Source organism: Stylophora pistillata, chromosome 12, assembly GCF_964205215.1.
Source record: "Stylophora pistillata chromosome 12, jaStyPist1.2, whole genome shotgun sequence".
Taxonomy (NCBI): Eukaryota; Metazoa; Cnidaria; class Anthozoa; order Scleractinia; family Pocilloporidae; genus Stylophora; species Stylophora pistillata.
This window is the reverse complement of record NC_142530.1, coordinates 24952342-24974434: the sequence shown is the minus strand read 5'-3', so window position 1 is coordinate 24974434 and position 22093 is coordinate 24952342. Positions and strand designations below refer to the sequence as shown.

At 36.0% G+C, this 22093-nt stretch overlaps 1 protein-coding gene across 6 annotated transcripts in view; it reads right to left on the bottom strand.

Moving 5' to 3' along the window:
* The window catches only part of LOC111323569 (unconventional myosin-Ib), a 32686-nt gene extending 10651 nt beyond the window's left edge, over positions 1-22035 (bottom strand). For 4 of the 6 annotated variants that reach the window (XM_022926948.2, XM_022926950.2, XM_022926951.2 and 1 more), the window contains exons 1-29: positions 21825-22035; positions 16939-17036; positions 16088-16242; positions 15309-15424; positions 14331-14425; positions 14092-14196; positions 12884-12930; positions 12298-12361; positions 12142-12155; positions 11512-11596; positions 10747-10853; positions 10273-10423; positions 9533-9651; positions 8507-8593; positions 8253-8318; positions 7516-7620; positions 6611-6673; positions 6446-6502; positions 5727-5780; positions 5412-5552; positions 4650-4764; positions 4276-4331; positions 3703-3768; positions 3328-3395; positions 2889-2960; positions 2414-2489; positions 2031-2099; positions 1682-1774; positions 544-600 (exon numbers count right to left, since the gene is read on the bottom strand). In XM_022926948.2, coding sequence (XP_022782683.2) covers positions 544-600; positions 1682-1774; positions 2031-2099; positions 2414-2489; positions 2889-2960; positions 3328-3395; positions 3703-3768; positions 4276-4331; positions 4650-4764; positions 5412-5552; positions 5727-5780; positions 6446-6502; positions 6611-6673; positions 7516-7620; positions 8253-8318; positions 8507-8593; positions 9533-9651; positions 10273-10423; positions 10747-10853; positions 11512-11596; positions 12142-12155; positions 12298-12361; positions 12884-12930; positions 14092-14196; positions 14331-14425; positions 15309-15424; positions 16088-16237 — 2298 coding nt within the window. In that variant the 5' untranslated portion in view covers positions 16238-16242; positions 16939-17036; positions 21825-22035. The remainder of the gene's footprint in view (positions 1-543; positions 601-1681; positions 1775-2030; positions 2100-2413; positions 2490-2888; positions 2961-3327; positions 3396-3702; positions 3769-4275; positions 4332-4649; positions 4765-5411; positions 5553-5726; positions 5781-6445; positions 6503-6610; positions 6674-7515; positions 7621-8252; positions 8319-8506; positions 8594-9532; positions 9652-10272; positions 10424-10746; positions 10854-11511; positions 11597-12141; positions 12156-12297; positions 12362-12883; positions 12931-14091; positions 14197-14330; positions 14426-15308; positions 15425-16087; positions 16243-16938; positions 17037-21824) is intronic. The other 2 variants (XM_022926949.2, XM_088741524.1) reach the window with 2 other exon arrangements.
* Between the last annotated feature and the right edge of the window lie 58 nt (positions 22036-22093).

Here is a 22093-nt window from a genome sequence, read left to right as displayed (position 1 = left end):
ATAACGAAACCTGTTCGTCCGGGCGAGCGCAGTTCTAAGAAGGGCTGTTGTCGGTTGTGGTGACTGACATTTTGACAACCTGAGCGGAAGTCATGAGACTAATGAGTTTTCTGCGAAGCTCTGAGAAATGTTAACTACTCTTAGATCTGACAAGGGAAAAATGCGGAAAACGCTGAGAAAATGTACACGTTTTAGGTGTTACATTTTAGGGTTAGGTTTGAACTTCCAAGACCTAAAAAGGCCTATATTACAGATTATTATAAATCTCTCTTTCGGCTATGTAAGAATCTGGCTCTTCATAATTATCCACACCACATTCACTGGCTGACGATTTTCATAATTCTCATAATCCGTTTAGCTAATCAAAAAGAGTTCTCCGTTGCTCACTTGGTAGAGAATCGGACTGGAATTCTAACGTTCGATTCGTGACACATGACTCAAAATTCTTCTTTGTCTCAAGCTAGTGGCAAATGTTTAACATCTTACCAAAGAAAATAGCACTGTTTACACAACATCTGTCAGACCCTCCCCCCCCCTACTTACCCTGAAACCACGATAATACTTGGCGATGATTATTTCACTCTCTTTCATCTTAAGATACTGTGGATTGATTGACAATACATTAATTCAGTTTCGCCACGTGTCAGAGTTTACTTGAACAACTAAAGAAGTCGAATCCATTTCTAGATGCACGCATTTCTAAATTTGTAATTGCAAATTAAAAGCATCCTTTATTTGGCAGTCTTGAGAGTTTCTGTCGGTTTCTACTAAGAAAAATGTTATTTTCAATATCACTTTTGAAACACACTACCGAACATTTATTGGTGGATTACATTACGGCCGCAAACAGAGACTTACACTCAGAAATTGATTCAGTTTGATACTAGTTTTTTAAATCAAAATTCCGTCGCAAGATTGTTTTTTATCAAAACCCACGATTCATCTCTTAAGCCATTTATAAGCTTTCAAATAGAGCTTTAAAAGCGAGTGACAGAAGAAAAAAACTCGAAGGGAGTAGTAGTAGCGTTACACCGTCTCTGTAGAGTTACTCTACAAGTCCCTCCGGTCTATGAGAGCACCTTAACCTCAGCTCCATTTCCGCCTCTCAATCGAGAATGTTCGTTAGATACTTTCGGGAAGGCCACACGCTCCTTCCCCGAACAACAACTATTCGTCGCACTTAGATCTTGACGCGCGAAATATTGAAGTGTTTGGGAATGTTCTCTCTCTCTCAGAGAGAGAAAGAACATCGAAATAGCAAATGCAATACAACTGAAAGACAGTTTGCTCAGGTCCCAAACGGCCTCTCTCTGTACTGTAAATTCCCGAAAATACAAATGACACACGATTTGACTGCTTCACTCGCTGGAGTCTGGAACAAATAAACGTTATCAAATATCCAGGATAGGACGCACGTTCTTAATGGTCGATAGGTGTGTTTGGATCAACGTACTTAGATACGGTTTAATCATTTATAAACGCTACAGGGGCCTTTTTTCCGTGATTGCGTAGCCTTACTCAACCACAGTGGGGGGAGGGGTTGGGAGAGTTCTCAAAACTTATACAAACCATCAACTGCCTTTCGGGTTTGCATATCCATCTTAAATCTTATCGCCTCACTCGTACTTAAATGAGGCTATGTAGACACGGAAATGACCCGCGTTGCTTAAACAGTGCATACTTTGGTTCTCTGTCTCCAACCCCTGAACATCTTCTGAATGATGACAGCTAAATGATGCATTCCTTGAAGACGCTTCTCCTCCAGATCGAACAACTGCAGAAATCAAAGTGCAGAGAATTTGCGCTTAGGATATGATCGCATAAAACAAAGTCACCTTGAACATATATTGGAGAAATATTTAGCCTTTATTCAGTAAGCCTACCCAAGAAGTCTAATTTAGTCAAACGAAACGCGGCAGAAGATCAGAAGGTTTTACAACTACAAATTCCGACTTTTGTCGAATATAAAGTTAAGAAATAGTAGTTCACAATCTTAAATACCGATTCCTTCTCCCATTAACATATCTCACCGTTCGTGGATTCCTAATAAAGATCTTTGTTCTTCCATACGCGTACGCATTTGGTTTGATATTCAGACTCTAAAAGAAAAAGATAATCATTAACGTACTTTCCAGAACCGTTCTTCGCTTATGACACATCTCTGAGAAACACTCTCACTAAAATACGCACATATAAGTTCTTTCCTAGCAACGGTAAAAACTTGACTGAGCGTTCATGTAAATTGATAGATAAAAAAGCCGTGCTCGAGCGGAAAAGCGAGCGCGCAAAAACGGAGAGGGGGGGGGGGGGGGTTTCACAGCCGTTCCCTAAACGACCGCCGGTTTTGGCTCGACCGCTCTTTCTCTCGTCTCCAGTGACCAAAAATCCGGAATAGCTTATCGATAGAAAGTACCTTAAGTAGTTCTTTGAGGCCTTCTTTTGGCATGCCCACCCAGTTGGGCCAGGTCTTTTTACAAAGCATCTTGTACCTGAACAAGCAAATGTTTAGTTTAGTAAGCTTTGCTGCCTTTTTGTAGTTGTGCTTGAGTTGATCCTAAGTGGCATTAGTTCTCTTCACCGCACTCTATAATTAAAACCCTCTCAGCCAATCCGAGGCAAAACTTAAGCTACACGTGACCTGGTCCTTCACGCTTTCCCGCGCTTGGCGCCGGTTAAGAACTCACTTCGTTCTTCCAATGGCGCCGTTTGAAATTTACTCTCTTCTGATTGGTCGCTGTGATGACACTGGATTTGGTTATAAAAAAAACTCAAACGAAAAGCGCTCTAAAATTTCCTTAGGATCTACAGACTACCTGTTAAGAATAAACTGACTGATTGGTTCATATGTTTAAACAGAAACATGTCAAGGAAAAGGAACTGTATGTTACCTCTCAAGTGCAATGTCATATTCCTGTCTAAATGCAAATCCTGCTCTTCGAACGCGAATGTTCTCCATCAACCTGGATAAAAGACCCAACAAGGAAGATTACTTCAAACACCAGAACTCGGTCAGTGGGTTTACAAATCCTTACGACGTTCAAAATTACCTATGAATAAAGGGTAACCAGTTTGTGAGAGCTGACAAACAACGAAAAAACGTGAGTGACTTAAAATGAAACAAAAATAGGGTTTATCGAGACTGCAAATAACAAAATGTAAACTTTACGGTGAGACTAATAAGATACACAAACAGCAACGAATCCACGTTAAGTTTGTCCCAGGCTTCGACTGGACCTACCGCTCCAGGCTAATCTTTCATGATATCCAATACTCTAAGCATTCCCCTGAAGGTTATACAAGATTAGGAAACTGAATAGATAGCCTCACCCGAGATATCGTATCTGGTGTCTTACTAGTTTGTCATCGAACAGTCCTGCAACTTTTCTGTCGTTTGGCTGAAAAGGAAAAAAAGAGAAGGGTTTTGAACAGGTGAAAACGATCGAGCAATGCAGGCATTTGTACATGTACTTTTTTTATTTCCCCTGTTTTATCTGTCCGTGGGTGATTTTCCACTAGCTTTAGCCTGCACCGCGGGCGTCTTTGCTCGCCCAAATTAGCGTCACTAACTTAAGAACGGAACACGCCCGCTAATAGAAAGTCCTAGCCTGAAGCTATACTTAAGTAAAATAGTAAGGGCAAATAATTCAGTGGCTACTAATTGCAAATCCTTTGCAATGAAAATGAAATAAAGAGGTAACGTACCTTGATGCATCTGATGTAATGAGGGTTCTTAGTTTTAAGATTTTTCATCAACTCAGAGACTGAAACCTGTCAGAAAGAAGAGAGATTCCACATGTCAAGAAAACATGGTCTTCAGATTTACAGCCAAGGTACCCACGGTACAAAAGCATAGGGGTTTGACTGTTTCTAAAAACGTGTTTAATAACAGTACCAATGACCTTCTGGTCGAACAACAAGGCAAATACTGAGAATTTCATGCTTATTATGTCGTAGTTAAGGTAAACTGTGTCCAGCTTACTTGCATACAAAGCGTACTATGTCACTCAGCCCAAATATATCTCGTTTCAAAGAAATTATTTCAATCTCCCTATTCAATTAAGGGTCGTAAACCGATGTAAGCACAACGGCTAATTTGAACAAGGCAAAGAATCTCAAATTGCAGGGAAGCGCAAATGAAAAGAGCCGCAATTACAGCGAACTTTGAAGCAAAATTAACGAATCCATGATGTCTTTCGACAATCAAATGAAAATTGCTCTCTACTACCTCAACAATAACTGCGCATTAACGTGGAGATCACTTTAGATATAGTTTACCTTGAACTGAGTTCCTGTGGTGGGTGGTCTTTTTTTGGTTGCCTTGGTCGGACAACCTGTAGAGACAGACGAGCGTTACGTCAGCGTAACAAACGAGATCGGTTATTCTTTACGACAGAGCCTCAGGCATAAATCACAAAGGTAGCTTCACATAACATATTGTGTATTTGTTCTGTCAGTGCATTTAATGACCTCCCTTTGTATTACTTCATCTTACTAACTCTGATTTTCCTCGCAAAACTATAGCGCGACCCCATGCTCGCAACGCAGTTTCAACTTTCACTTTCAGTCCAATAGACAACGGACCATAGCGGTCGAATGAATCGATCAATGTAAAAAAAATAACAAAGGTAGTTTATTCGTCGTTATCTTACCGTCCGGGAAGAGCGTTCTTGCCAATGGATGACCACAAGCATAGAGGCACTGGGAGAGATCTCTATATAACAAATCGTTATTTTTGTCCAGAAAACCAGTTACGCAATATGTTACCTGTTAAAGGAGCAAAAAAAACAAAAAAAACAAAAAAAAATTGAGGACCGTGGAAATCACGGTTCAGGCTGCCAAGGCTTCAGACCTTTCTCACCGTTACTTGACCCACGGCAAAAGCTTTAACTTGTTGCCCATAATGTGTTTTCCTACTGATCAATTCCTCCAAATCGACCTGTTTTCCGCAGCTGATTATCTGTATTATTCATTATAAATCAGCATAAAAATCTCACCCACCCCTCCCAATAAAAATTTAATGCTCCCTGCCTGAAAGGCACACTATAATCTCTTACAGAGTGGGAAAGTTTGTAAGCAGTGCAATAGTTTAGAAAAAGTTTGGGAAGCAATTCCCAACTGAACAGAAGTACCTCATGGGTAAAATGTCTACCCACAAGACTGACTAACTGACTAGCATAGTTACAAGAGCTCATCTAGCCTTGCCAAACAGGTCAAAAAGGTATATTTTTTACGAATTTTCAGGCGACCAGAAGGTAGCACGAGGCAAGCGCGAAGCGCGACACTCACGCGCGGGGCTAGACACGCATAGGGCGAGACAGGCGTTAGGGTAAAATGGCAGGGGCAAAACGCCTGCAGCAAGTTCCCTGCCATTTTATGTAGAGGAGCTTGAAGGGCTTTGGTGAACTACTTACACTCCCAGCGTAATGTCTGAGCCTGAAACAGTCATGCGGCAAAGTCGTATCAGACAGGAATTTCTTGCTTCCTCTGCTCTCGAAGTGTGGATGCTCGCAGCAATGCGCGTTGAGCTTAGCAATAAACGTCATATCGCTGACCTAGAGAAATACAAGCAAGATACACCTCAAAAGATTTATAAACTCACCCAGGTGAGTGTAATAAATATAGGTAACAATAAGATTTATTCATCTTTCTGTTTGAACCAACTGGACTTGTCAAGCACAACCCTCTGATGGTACAAAAATGGAAGAGTTTAAAGGGACCGTGCTCACCTCTCCAGGTCTTAAACATTCCTCGTCAAGAAGTGGTATGATTCCGACATGAGTCTAAGAAGAAATGATAGAAAGGTAATTTTCATAAAACATTATTCACTGCCCATTAAATGGCTTGAACCCAATAGTGATAGCATTACTTTTTTTTTTCTGAAGCATCTTAGATGGCCGCATCTAAAATCCTCAGTTTGAGCGCTCATGACTGGTCCAGCATTTTACAAAATGGACCACGGTCCGAAATTTTTCCGTGCCTTTTACGGCAAAGCGATAAACAGGAAACCAGCAGAAAAAAAAAACAAAAAAACAAATAAGTCTAGGTCGGTTCGTATTGAAAAAAACTGTGCTCTTTGTCGTGAGTACAGTTTTCTCCCATACGGACCTTCCACATAATAATTTATAGCATAAGCCGGTGGGATTGTCGTGGAGATAAGGACTGATGTCCATGACACATACTCCCAGGAATAACAGCATTTTTCAGGACTACACTCACCTGAACGATCACATTAAATGATCCATTCTTCATTATCAAAACAACTTGACCATAGCCCAACATAGGTGCACGATTTTTTAGTACAATACAAAAAAATATGTAATTTCTGGAATGTACAGGTACATCAAATTGAAGATATGGGTGCAAAAATAACACAAAAGTATTGTGCAGTCAGTGAAATAACTGAATTTATAAGCTGCAAAAGTGAATGACTGGTTGAAACACTAACAACGCCATCTAGAGTAGCATCTGCACTATCAGTACACTCTGGAATGGTAAAATTTCTCTGTAACAAATAAGAAAAAGCAAAAAATGCCTGTCGTGCTAACAGCCAAAGACATGAATGAGTTCCCTTCGCTGCATGAGAGAGAGAAGATCCTCAAGTCCCACTCACCTTTTCAATCAAATCGCAGATAATCGAATTGTTAAAGTACTCAATTGATTCCCATTCAATACCCTGCGAGATGAGAATTGAAATAGCCAGTTTTAGAAAACAAAACTGTACAAGTCAATTCACAAAGGTCATAAAAATCTAAAAAAAATTCAGCAGCCACTAGGCTGTGCTCTAAAAAAATTTAAGGGAGCCCAGAGGTTTTTCTCTGGGTACTCTGGTTTTCCCCTCTCGTCAAAAACCATCACCATTTAAATTATTTAATTTAAAGTTTATTTGGATTTACACACGACCCCACAAGCTGTTCAACTTTAAACATTATCGTGTCTAAATAAAGGTGTTGTTATTATAATTATTATTATTATTATTTAATTGTAATGATAATTTTTATTTCACAAAATCAGTAAAAATACAGGATAACAAACAAAATTAAGACAAATTAAGGTATAAATATTAAAACAATTTTAAAAAGTCTCTAGCTGAGAGAGGTCTTGAATCTGAAGTCTTGAATCTCTTCGGTATTAACTTAATAATAATAATAGATTTTTCCTTAAAAATATTTCACAAAAAGCAGTTCTCTAAAACAAAAATAAAAATTCAGTAAACTAAGCTATTATTATTATTATTATTATTATTATTATATTATTATTATTATTATTATTATTATTATTATTATTATTATTAGTGCTCTGAAACTGTGAAATCCAGGGTGCCCAGCATATACTTTTTACGAAAAAACTAAGATTCCCTAGTCGCCCAAGAACAAAAGTAAGGCGCCAAGTCCGCCAGGGTGCTGCTAGACCACAGCCCTGAATCAAAACTTTACAAATGCAAATTTTGAATTGAAACCTTGTGAAATGTTTTGAGAGTAAATGGCATCTTGTGTGATAGTACCCACACTTTCCTACCTCTCTGATATATTCCTCTTGTTCAGATTGAAGAGTCAGCTCAATAAAGATCTGTTGCAGCTTCTCGTTGCAGTAATTGATGATAAACTGTTCAAAACCATTATTCTATAAAAGTAAAAGTTCCCCATTATTCTACAGTGCCACTCTGAAGTGTACCACACTTCCAATCCATTAAAAAAGCAACCACATCAAAAAAGCCTTGAATTCAAAACACCCAAGTATTCTTTAATTCTGAGTAGTTTCAATATTATTGCAGCTGGCCATGAAAACAAATATCTTAAATGAATCATGGGACAAACGACTAGCTGGAGGTCTATCCATCTTCATTGCAATACAATGAATTATTTACAAATCCTTTGAGGTAGCCAGGATGACAAGACTCGAGGTCCTCACCCCCCCCCCCCCTCCGCCTTGCTGCAAAAGAGAAGCTACATGTAGTTTCCCCTAATTTTAGTATGCAAAGAAATTCAATACTGAACTGGACTGAAGACTGAAGAAGGAGGATGGGAAATCACAAAATATTGGCATGATAGGTCAGAGGACTTATCTCAGAGAGGAGGCTTTTTAGAGGGACTGTGGTATCCATATCAAATCCTGTGCTAGAAGATTATTAGTTGTCAATGAACATTATCAACCAGTATGCCTGATATAAAAACAAGAACACTGCAGTCCTTTTAACTTAACAGGCTCTATCATTCCAAATAAATGCATTCATTAATTATTAGTAATTTACATACCCTAAATATTTCAAATCCATAAATATCCAATACACCAATCACCTTCCTCTTTCCCCTCTTTTTAACCTGAAAAAAAAAAAAAACAAAACAAAACAATGAAAAAAGAGAAGAAACTTTTTGAAAGAGAAACAGAACATCAACTAAACAGCATTGCACTAAATTAAAACATCAAAATGGTCTCTCAATCGATTCAATGACAAAATTTAGACTTTTTTGATGATGAAGGTGAAAGTGGAGTGTTGAAAGCCAATTACCTTTATGCTGTCATTAATTCGTTGAATCATCCAAGTGAACATCCTTCGATAGATTGCTTTGCAAAGAGCATCCTTAGCATAGTAAGCCTAAAAGAATGATAGAGACCATAACGAGAGCAGTCTTTGAGCATTGTGATTTGCATGTTCAGTGGCGCGCATAGCAAAGAATTCAAATTCATTATCATAATTGTGAATTCCCCTCAACTACACGAGACGGGAAAAATAGGTCATGTGACATAATTATATTTTAAAAGGAACAATTTATGATGTAACAACATTTGAAGCTGGTTACCAACGGTCGTAAACGTAAGCATCAAGATAAAGCATCGAGATAGCGAATCAAGGGATCCAACTACTCAGAAACACAAATTGTAAGTTATGAAACTGTTTGTCACTTGAACTAAGAATATTGTAAATAATAACTCATCTCGAAATTAGTTAATTTTCATATATCAACAAAGTTGAAAAAATAAATTGGCCAACATAACGAATACAAAAGCTGACGTTTCAAGCGTTAGCCCTTCGTCACAGCAAATAGAGGAATTGTGGTTGTGTGTGCTTTTAAAGGTAGAAAATGGAGCTACGTTATTGGTGGGAATATTTAATTTTCACTTGACTACAACATAACCATGGATGTAAGGAGCCGTGTTCACTCTAGTACAAATAAGTTCTTACAACTTTGATCCCTGGTGGGCTAATCTTCAAAATAAGTAGCACCTTCAACTATAGGAGCGAATCACATTGTAAATTTGAGATATAGAGCATGTAGCATACTCTTTCAGCATGTGCAACACTGGTAAAAGAAGGTTATTCCTGAAAGACATACATGCATGCATGTACATAGAATGTGACCTCTATATACCTGCATGCCAACTTTGCATAATAATTATAGTATGAGCCATTTTCCCTTAGGTAACCTCTTAAAAGGAGTTTTGATGTAAATACAATTGACATGCACGAATAAGCTGATTAGGTATGCTCTGTGACTGATATTTAGAACAAAACACTATACACATGGAAACATACTTGTGCAGTGGTAAGATGCGTTGAAACCCTCTCATTACCAGCCTCCACAGTTCTCTTTGACAAACCATCTTTCAACAAATGAGTTCCACACTGAAGCATCTCGCATGCCCAGTCTAGATCTGTTATAATTAGAATTTGATGATGATATGAAAGATCAGTAATTACAGTTAGCAATCAGCAGAAATAGAGACAACTAATAGTGAAAAAAGCCCCAGATGGGATGTGTTCATTAAAAAAAATTAATGTATGTATGTATGTATATTCATTGTAGCATGAAGCAACACTGGGAATATCCACTACTTTCCCAAACACTTAGGTGAGTAATTGGCCAAGTAAGAGTATTAATGCCACTCAGACTTACAAAAAACTTAAGTTAAAGTGGTTAAGGATAATAACTAGCCAACCAAAGTATTGCCTCATTTCTGATGATACGCTGATATAAATTATGGCCAGAAATCAAATTCATCTTCAGTTAGCAATTTCTTGCTATTAACATTAGTAGGAAGTCATTTTGTTCCTCGATCTTCAGCTGCTTTGAGGTTAATAGTGCTTGACAAAGCACCTCGATCTGTCAACAATCTAACCAACTTCAATAACAAGATTTTCAAGTTACTGTAAGTGTGTAAGAAAAAATCTACACACTGTCAGAAAACAGTGTTGGATCACGCCATGGTAAGGAGTATACGAGTTAACTTCTGAACATTATCTGCCAATCTCAAAATAAACTTTACAGAACTTACACTTCTGATTTGTGGGGGTCACAGTGTCATGTCCACCAACTTTATCAACAGCTTCATCAAATGCAATATTTCCAAGGTTCAGAATGGCAGACAAAAGAGTGTAAATGGACAGCTTCTCATCTTGAGTGAACCCAACAATATCCATTGCTCTCTTGTTGTAACAAAAAAGGAATTACTAATCATAATGAAGGAAAGTTATGTTACAGTTGTAAAGAATATCATGTGAAACGTATCTTCAGAGCACTGACAATTTGAAAGAGGGATCTGGACATTGACAGTTTATAAGTGTAGATTTGCAAGGTAGTAGATACAATCATCATGTACTAGCCCCAAGTCCACTTTCACCAAGAAATAAAGAGAACAAAAAGTTTTCAAAGATGAACTACATGAATGATTAAGTATGTGCTTTTGTGATCATTTGACAAAATTCTACTAATTACCATGCTACATATAAAGTTTTCTTGAAACACTAACCTCAACTACTAAAAAGTCCTTCTTGTCATCAATTGTATTAACCTTTATACATCCACTGTGATTGAGGTAAGTGTAATCGTTACAGTCACGGCTAAGGTGAAGTTTCCCTGTTTCAAGAGTTCACATAGAAGTTGAAATGAGGCAGCTAAACTGTGGGACAGTTCATCAAATTTGTATTATCTATCAATAAGTATTTCAGTATCACTTCTATTGTGTGTTGCACACTAGCACAGAAAAAGACACTTTCTCTAATATTTAAATATATAAGAAAATGCTGTCCACAACCCTTGTCTTTGAATAGGTGGTATGGCTGATATTTATTATAGGACATTCCACCAACATCTCAAAGCTCTAAGTTAATACTCGTGCAGTGAAGAGGAAAGAGGCAAAGATTTGAAGAAGAAAATGAAGAGTAACTGCTCTATTTCACTTTGACTTCTGTGCCCAGTTGTTCGAAGGGCAATTAGCGCTGACCCAGGATTAAATTTTAATCCAGGTTTCTATATTTCTCTGTTCAAAAGCCGTTTTGGGGTAATTTCGTTAATTCTTTTTAGAGCATTCAATCATCAAGTTGTAGACACATGGAATTAAACTGAATTTTCTTTTAAAGCTTTCAGGTCTGATATCAAATTCCACACTAACCCTGGGTTATCTTAATCCACCTTTGAACGACCCGGCCCAGACCTTTAAAACTATGATTAAAAACCCTTACAACTAAGAATACTGTAGATCATAATTTTTTTAACTTATTGTAAAATCATTTACCAAGAAGTTCATCAGAGGCACCAGAGAGAAGATGGTAAAAAATGTGGAAATTTCTCTCCCCTTGGGCTTGATGTACCACACGAGACTAAACAAACAAACAAAAAAACATTGGTGGGATACATGTTTGCTTCAAGTCAGACAGTTACAGGTTTGTATAAAAATTAAAAAACAAATGGGAAATATTACACGAGTAATGGAAAGAAATGATCTCAATACAAGTCATGCTCAAAACCACAAACTAATTAATAAACATCTTAGAGAAATTATTAAGAGTGAAGCTAATAAAATAAGTATACTTCTGAAGTGCATTTAATAAATCCCACTTTATGTAACTAAATATATATTGTATAATGTAATCAATGATTAATGTTAATTCAATAAATGTAATTTGATTAAAAAATTTTATTGGCAAATTATCATAAAAGGATCAAAAAGATTCTGGTAAATTTTGATCTTGTTTATCCAATAAAGGTCCCCTTGAGTCTACCACTGAGGTATAGATAAGCTTAAATCTGTGCCTCAATTGTCCTTCACACTTCGAGGAATCAGCAAACTAAGATAAAAATGTTGTGCATGTAAACAGATAAATGACAGTGTGGTTTATTCCAGACCTATAAAATTCATAATTACCTTTTCCAGCAAATCTGAAAATGAAATAAAAGATTCAAATAGTAATTAGAAATTTTTTACCAAAAGGATGCTGAAAACAACTGACATAATATTTCTAAAGTGTGATTAAATCCCAAAACAAATCACAAAAATTAAATACAACAGCATCTCTCTCACACTTTGTGATGACTCCTCCAACTGGATCACCTTTGAAGTCAAATTCAAGATCCATGTATTTCCCCTGAACAATCAAACATAAATTGATTATACTAAGTAAACTCATCATTCACTTCAAAGAGTTTGAAACCAACTTGAGTTGATATTGTTCAGTAGAAACACCCAAAAGTTCTATGAAATAATTATTGAGAAAATATAGATTTGTATATTTTGGAAACTAAGCTATGAAATATTTTAAAAGGGCAATTCACAGCTTAGTTTCCAATATATACAAATCCATATTTTAAAATAATATTTTAAAAGGGCAATTCATGGCTTATTCCAAGAATCTCAAGAACACCTATATACAATAACTACCTAATTAAAAAAAAGGTTAATCAGTCTCAAGTAGCTGAAGCTTTTCATCTTCCAGCATGTTAAAGGACTGTTCAAGTCCTCAAAAATAAACAACTAAAACTTCAGGACTTTCTATGGAACCTAGGATCATGAAGATAATTACTGCAATTATCCACAAACTTTTAATATTCAGGAATTGTAAGATCTACAGCAGCTATATGTAAAATAATTTCTTATTTAATCCACTTACAAATCGAGATGAGTTGTCATTCTTTAGGGTCTTTGCATTGCCAAATGCTGCAAAAGTAACAGGACACATACTCATGAACACCCAACCAAACAAGATCTCTAAAATTATACAATGGCATGAAATGTGCCTATTACCTCTGCCTTCATGATTCTCCATCACCTTTAGTTATTCTGTCTTTTGTTCAACTATTAATTTCATCCATTCATTCTTAAATCTATTGATCGACCATTCATTCATTGTTCATTCAATGATTCACTCATTCATTCCATTAATCAACCACTAATTAATTGTCAATTATTAATTATTAATAAGTCATTAACTCCTTTTCTTTTGCCAATTTATTTTCCATTGTTAATTCATTAAACCCACCAGTCAATCAATCATTAATTCATTCCTGCATTCCTTCAATCTTCTCTTCATTTTCTACAGGGCTCAAATTTCATTTTTAGATCACTAATCCTTTGGGTTAGTTGACATCTTTTTTACTAACCAAATTATCAAGTTTGGTATCCAAGCTCACAAGTTGCGATATCTCAAATATTGAGCATTTTGATAATAACAACTAGGACAAATTAAAGAGTAGCTGAAATTGCGAGGTGACCTTAAAAATGTTGACAATTATGCACCAGTCCTATTTTATTTCCCTCTCGTTTAACAACTAGGACAAATTAAAGAGTAGCTGAAATTGCGAGGTGACCTTAAAAATGTTGACAATTATGCACCAGTCCTATTTTATTTCCCTCTCGTTTACCACAGTCATGTGATTAGTCAAGAACAGTACATCTACAGCACATTCTCTAAAAAGAGTTTAAGTTGATTAAACAGCTTGCGTATTCTAAGTATTCCTCTGTCCTGAAGTCCACCAATGTTTAAATAATTATGCTAGAAAATTTTACTAACCACGTCGGGTTAGTTGGACACCTTTTTAGTAACCAAAGGTTGAAAATTACTAACCATTGGTTAATGGGTTACCATTAATTTCGAGCCCTGTTCTATCATCTTTTCATTTGTTTTATTGTTTAAATATTAAGAAAACTTAAAAATTTATCTACTTATTCCTTTATTGATCCAATTTCCAATTTCTCACACAGAACAATCACACATCTCACACATGAACAAGAAATTGGATGATCCAGAAATGAGAAACAAATGAAATGGGTAAAAGGCAATAAACAATAATATAATTATTTAGCAGAAATATCATTAACCTTCCATAACAGGATTGGACTGCAACAACTGTTCTTTAACTCTGTCCACTTCCCATCCTTTCCCAGACACTGCTGCCACATACTGCATAACAATCTTAGAAGCTTCTAAAGAAACAAATTAGAAGGATTATTGGTGACTTCAATCCTCCCAACAGCAGACAGGCAGAAATAATTTGAAACACCCTGATAACAACCTCATGCAGCAGGCAAAATGATTCAGAATCAAACTTGAAACTTGCCTGTTTTTCCAGCCCCACTTTCGCCAGTGATCAGAATACACTGGTCCTGATTGTAATCTCTCATGGATCTGTAGGCATCATCAGCTATGGCATAACTGTTTTAAATAAAATGGAATAAGGATAAGATAAGACCTTTATTTAAACACGATCATCATAATTAAAGCTAACAGCTTGAGGGGTCGTGTATTTAGTTACGCATTATTTAAATAAGAAGAAGACTAGCTAAATACTAAGTAAAAGGCTAACACTAACATCTTAATCAAAAGTAGAGAAAGTCATCATTGTTATGGCAGACAGCTAAAGCTGAAGCTGAAACAATATTAAATTTATAATCTCTAAAATAAGGCTTTATTTTCAAATTTCAAAACAGCTCAATCGGGTTTTTGTGCAAGATGTTACGTTCATTTAAGCTAATAGTGTTCCAAAAGATTGCACCTCTATAGACAAGGGAATCTTTCATAAACCTAGTATTAAATCTATAAGTTTTCAATAAAGTGTGGTCTTAAAGCAAAACTGAAGTAGTCACAATGGCAAATCAGAGAATGGAAAGTGTCCCAATTCAAAGAGCTATTGAGATTTCAAAGCATCATGACTAAGAAAACTGCCTGAAGGACAGAACAATTCAAGTGAACACATTATGATTGGTTATGGTATTGCATCTGACCGATTGAAAAGTTGATTCACTGTGGTTAAGGGCTTCCCCAATTTACCTCTCTCTCAAAATCTTGCTGGTATAATCATCCATTTGTTTTAATATACTCCCAAGAGGTGAAAGGGACACTTTGTGAAGGGAGTGTCTTACCCAAGAACACAAAATAAAGATATTGGCCAGGGCTAAACAAAAAAAATGCTTTTCAACCCACATTTTGTAGAGTACAATAACAGACAGAGGAGGCAATTATACCACCACATATCCAACTTCTAAAGACTCAAAATAAGGTCATTATCCTTTGTTTTCAAACAAGGAGCTGTACTCACATGTGAGGAGGCAACTCATAGATGTTTCTAGATCTGTACTCTGTGATCCTTTCGGGAGTATACAAGTTGAATTTACGGTAAGGATTGATTGACACCACCACATCTCCAATGTAAGTCTGCAAGTTAAATGATAAAAACTATGACATCCCCATTCCCTTACTACATAATATACTTTCTATACATATGTACAATGTATTTATAATTCATTAAAAGCCACTATCAAGAGATAATGTTCAACTTAATAAATTAATTTTGTACAAGTCAAACATGTATAACTAATCACTGAAAAACACCAACTTCCTGTAAATTATGTTCATACAAACTACACAACTCTATAGGGTGTGTCATTGTAAAAATTAAGGCTAGCATAGCCAACCCTGGCCATAACCCTAACAGTACAGTGTCCATGTACATTCAGTCTTATACATCCATTTTAACTCTGAAACACTGTAGCAACTGATATTTGTAAAAGTAGATTGTACAATAAAATTCATCTGGTGATCATTACAAAAGAGGTGAGGAAAAAATTTGATGCATTCACGTACGTACTATTTTTGAAATGGTCATGTTTGTTTAAAAAAAAAAGAATTGCAAAATATTAATGGGTGTCAACAAAGAATGCATCCTTTTCCCAGTTCATGCCTTTAATACTATGTATCATCCAACATGCATAACAGACAAAAGTGTGAGTTCCAAACAACATATTTTATGTACTTTGACTTTTCATTTACAAGTAGCTCTGTTCGTTGAACTACACAGGGAAATCAATAAAAACTTACATAGATATCTTTGTTATTGTATCTGTCCCAAAGGTTCTCTATCAGTGAATCTTCTGTCAAGGGCTCAAGAAGCACCATGTCACCAACTCCGACCATGTTGTCCAACATACTCCGCCCACCCACTGCTGCCTGGCCTCCTGATTCACTCATGGCTCCTGAACAGACACAAAAATAAATAGAACTTGCTACTTCTTCTCTAACTTGCAGATTTTGTTTTCCTTTAGATATTCTTTCAATTTTGCTAAGTCTCCACACCAAATAATTTTAGCTCTAAAAATATGGTGATATTTTTGTTTCTTCTCATCACTTTACTGCTAGAAAATAAGATTGGAGGGAGAAATTCCATCAATTTTAGTTAAAAAGTGATGGCAAAAAGGACAAAGAGGTAAACATGCAGAGTAAAAGGTACCAGCACACTGGAAATAAAAGAAAGAGCTGTGGGTTTTGGGGGCAATTGTCCTTAGGATAGACTAGCACCCCAGCAATGGAGGAAAATAGCAAGATTCAGTATGGTCCTCATGGCTCACAAGCTGACTAACTTTTAAATTAAATGTTTAAAATGATAAAGGAGGTAAGTTTCTTAATCTAGTAAAGAAACTGTGGTGCCTAACACCTGTATGTCAAAGTAGAGTATTACAAGATAATTTGGTTTTATCAACAGAGTTGTTAAAGTACATTGGCCACTGTAAACTGATTCTAGAGTAACCCAAGCACTACAGTGTAGCTGTTCATCAGAGAGGATAAAAATGATAGGCAAGAAATTCACAATAATATTCATAATAAATAGAAGATTGCATTTAATACATTCGCTTGTACAGTGGAAAACTCAGTATGCTGGAGTTCAAATTTACCTGACACTATACTCCTGTTGAACAAAATATCTTAATAACAGCTTCCTCTCCTTGGGCTGAAATTCATCTGTGAAGCATTTACATTCACCTATATAGCTCTGTATAAGATGATAAAAAAAACAATAAATTGTTGATTTACAGAACCTTACTTCTGATGAATGACTTGTGTCGATTCCAAACAATAACCAGGCAAACAGTGATAACAAGACTAGTATTGCCTCATATAATGTTGGAATTGTATGATAAAGTTAGGCAAATAGCTGGGTAAGACCAGCTAAAATTTATTATCTACTTGAAGCATGAAAAGATATGTATTATAACTACTATTAATAAAACTATAAAGTCATTTAAAGTAAAATTTACTTTGAATGGTGAAACTGGACTGAGTGATCTAACGAAGGACTTCTGCAGAGTGAATCAGATTAAAATTTAAAATATCTCAATTAAAATTGCATGATTTTCAAAGTGCTTGTTGGGTACACAAACTAAAATTTAAGAAAGAATACAGAAAACAACCACCTGTTAATATTTAAATGGGACAATTCTAGATCTGACAAAATGCAGCTCTAGAGGTCTTAGCTGTGTACTTTTAAAACAAGTTTAGTTAAAGCTGAAAACCTAGTACACTGATTTCCTAGAAAGCATAAATTTTTAATTGAAGTTTAGCTGCTTTGTTAAATCAATAGCCCTTAATTGCAACTTCACATCAGACAAGTTAAACTAAATTTGTGCTGTCTATTAATAGCTTATGAAGAGCATTTAATCCGGAAGAACATATATTTCCATGAAGTAAACAGGTTTCAAGAACCAGCATTATGATCATAAATCTACATATAAATTAAGGCTAGATGAATTAAAAAATGAACATATAGCATCACAAGTACATATACAGACCCATGCACATCAGACGAACTAAACCAAGTTTGTGCTGTTCATCAATTAGTTATTGTGACTCCTGGAGCACACAAAATGAGATGAACTGAACAGGTTTTTAAAGCCAGTAGTAATTTGTATGAAAGACTTGTAACTTCAACTGACATAATTAAGAAATAAACTATCCTCAGATCAACCTGATTTATCAGTTCACAAGGGGAAAAAAAAGAAGAAAAAAACAAACAAAAAACAAACCCCCAATCAATTTAACCTGTCTCACTGTCCTAATCCAAATTTCACTCATTGTATTTAATATTTTTTACATCTTACTGTCAGGGGTTTCACTGATGTTTTCAGCAGGAGGGCAACTGGTTTTTACAGGTGGGCAAAACTTTTTAAATTGAACTTCTTTTATTATTAGATATTAAACTTTCCTCCAGATTGTCAAACCAGGTGGGCAAAACTGTCCTCAGACCAGGTCAATTTGCCCATTGCCCGGCCCTAAATGAAACCCCTGGGTCCAGTTGTTCAAAGGCCGATTAGCACTAACCCAGGGTTAAATTTTAATCCACGTTTCTAAATTTCTCTGATCAAAAGGCGTTTTGGGATAATTTTCGTAATTCTTACTAGGACATTCAATCATCAAATTGTAGACAAATGGAATTGAACTAAATTTTCTTTCAGAGCTTTCAGATCTGAGATCAAATTTCACGCTAACCCTGGGTTATCTTAACCCAGCTTTGAACAACCCGGCCCTGTACTGTATTTTAACCCTGTACCCCCAGAAGCGATCAATCAAACTGTTAAGTAACTTCTTCCCTTAACACCATCAAACAGGTCATGAGAATACTCAAACTAAGGTAAAGTTGTTATCTTGATCTAACATTAACTTCTCATCACTAATATACAAGGAAGTGTGTGGTAACTAAAAGGGGAGAATTAATGATCAAATCTTGGGAGTTCAAAGGTAAACACTCAAAAAAACTACACTGCTTTGTTCAAAAGGTAGTCATACTGCCAAACTGAAGGATCAACTTGAACACATGGTGGGACATGTTACTCTTTAAGATCATAATCTATCCAGAGTTGAGTGTTACCCTCTTCCTGAATAAAAGTAAGATTACAGGGCAACCTTCTTTAAAGTGCACCTAAACCCAAAAATTTTTTTTCACTTAACGAAGCAAGCGTATTTTTTGAAGTATTTCTGTGCAAACATTTTTTTATTTGCTCAAATCCTCAATTGTCTGTGCCCAGTCAAAATACGGAAAATCGGCCACCATCTTGCCCCACGGCCGAGTTTAAAGAGGAATGGCTCTAACGGGTAATGTGACGTCAAATCGAGAACACGAAAGTCTGCATTTCACACATTTTCGCTTGTTTGGGAAGGTTGTAGTCGATTTTGTCCGAAAATATGCCAACTAAGTGTGTCGTAGGAGGATGTAGCAACGTGCGAAATTTGCAAGAGGGTATCACGCTTGATACATTCCTCATACAACACACCTGGTCGGCATATTTCGGACAATATCGACCAAAACCTTCCCAAACAAGTGAAAATGTGTGAAAAGCAGACTTTCGTGTTCTCGATTTGACGTCACATTATCCGCTAGAGCCATTCCTCTTTAAACTCGGTCGTGGGGCAAGATGGCGGCCGATTATCCGTATTTTGACTAGGCACAGAAAATTTAAGATTTAAGCAAATTAAAAAATTTTTGCACAGAAATACTCCAAAAAATAAGCTTATTTCGTTAAGCGAAAAAAAATTTTTGGGTTTAGGTGCACTTTAATGAAACAGTAATGTTAAAGTAATCGAGGCCAAAAACTAGTTCAAAATGTGTAGTGTATAGTGTTGGCAGGTAGGTGCTGTAAAGTGGCAAAGGAGATCGCAGCAATCTCACTTTCACAGTGCTCGCATAATGGATCACAGTTCTTATTATAAAGAAAGATACAAATAAAACTGGTTTGAAATCATATAACCTGAATTCCATTTCAAACAAAAAACATTTAGTAACAAAAAACATTTACACATGTGTGTGATCAAGCTGTAAACAATGAAGAAGAGATTATCATAATAATTTATTTTTAGACACAATACAAAGGTTAAGGTTAACTCTTCAGGAACAAACTATGCTGAGTGTCTAAAAATAGATACGATAAGAGATGAGGATGCTCCTTAGGGCAAACTACAATGTACAGCTGTATAGTAGTCCCTGAGTTGGAGTACACTATGTACAAGACAATTTCAGGTAATTATTCAAGAAATGAATGTTACACAGGCATCAAATTAGCTATCCACTGGATGGCAATTTATCTTGTAGATTGAGTTTATGAACCTTCAAATACATGAGACCTGTAGTACAAAGATCATTGCCTCTCAGGACCAGAAAGAACATCATTATGATAAAGAAAATCAAGGGCCATGTGTCTGTTATTTAGGTTCAGTTAGCTTATAATTACTGTATTTCAGAAACATTGGCCGAACATGAAACAAACATGACAAAACACATATGTAACTTCTCAACAGACTAACATTCTGTTTATTATAGAAAGGTTTAGTTGGGTTATTTCTACTGTATTTAAAGAAACATTGGCAGAGTATAAAGCAAACATGTCAAAACACACATGACTTCTCAATAATTATACTAACATTCCATTTATTTAACTATAGTAAGGTTAGTTTGGTTATAACTAAATTAAATGTAATTAAAGAAACATTACCAGAACTTGAAGCAAACACGTCAAATCGCATGTGACTTCACAACAGACTTAAATTCTGTTCATTATAGAAAGGATGTCATAAGGACTGGTAAAAAAAAAAAAATGGTAAAAAAAAAGATGGAAAGAATTTTCATCAGCAGGACATTGAATAACCTCCACGCTGTTCTGGAATTAACTGATTCTCGTTGGAGACAGATGAGTTAATGCTTATAATTACTTAAATAAGATGTATAACCATGACGTTTTGACAAAAAAAATTGCAAAACTTCATAGAAATAAACAAACAGTCCTTAGATAACCTCTTTGATGAAAGGATTTATTATGATTAAATGTAACATCCACTATGAAATTTTCCAGAAAGAAAGAATTAGCAAATCAATAGGCTATGCATAGAAAAGGGAGGGAATTAACATTAAATGACAGCCGAACAATCGAACCATGAAGAATAACAGAGTGAATTTCAATCCGTTAAATTCAGTTTAACAAAATCGTCTGTATTGATTAGAAAACAATCCAACAGAAGAAAACGAGGTGCCCATAAAAAAGTTCCCCGTGGTTTTTTAAATGATCAATTAAATGATTGAAGTTAAAACTAGAGTCTGACACGGCTTTCACGGTAAATAAAACGACTGTATCACTTACAGCATTGCACTTAGTATTTAAAAGCCGGTGGCAAAGTACAAAGACGCTTAGACATGCTCGCACTGTTGCTATAATTTATGTACCCCATTTCACGTTTAAAAAACCATGACTAGGATAAACTCTTTGCGATATTCTTTATCTAAGTTTTTTTTTTTTCATATTTGGTAAGTTGTCATAACGTCATTTGCTCAAATGTTTTAGTTTTATTCAAAGCTTGTTTGGAGAATACACGCTCGGAGGATTAGAAATGTGAAAGTTCTCTTAAAAACACTCCAAATATTGAATATTTTTCCCCCGTTACAGGGTAATTTATCAACTACACGTAGACCTCAAGGCATTTTGCGTACGCTTAATTGTTAAAAGGGCGATATATGAAAATGAAACCGGCTTTTGAATTTTCCCACGCCATGAAATGAACGTGATTTTCTAACTTTATGCCTCAGAGAGCTTTTGAGGCAAATACTTACACATGTCTACATACTCAAGGGCGAAACTGATCTTCATTCATTATTGCTGTATTAATCATTTCATTCTTATCATATTTAAAACATGATCGGGTAAAGTTTTAATTTTCACACTCTGAAAAGTTCCTGACAACGACAAAACTAAATCATCGGCCACACTTTGTTCAGAAATAAACTTCAATTTTTACGTACCTTGGTCGTGTGTCGGTACCTAGACAACCATGAAAAGTGAGAAGATTCCCTTTTAACTTCAATTACTAAGGCTCAGCACGTACGTCGACGTCGGTTCCATAGTTTTTACACATTCGAGAGGCTAAAACTTCAAAAATTGGAAAAATTTCAGTAAGCTTTCGTCCGAAATAGCCCAGACACTACAGTCCAGAACCCGTCCCCCGAGGAAATTTTCAGATTGTTGTTTGGCGTCAGCTGAGACCGCGTTATTTTATAGTGCGGGGTTTCCC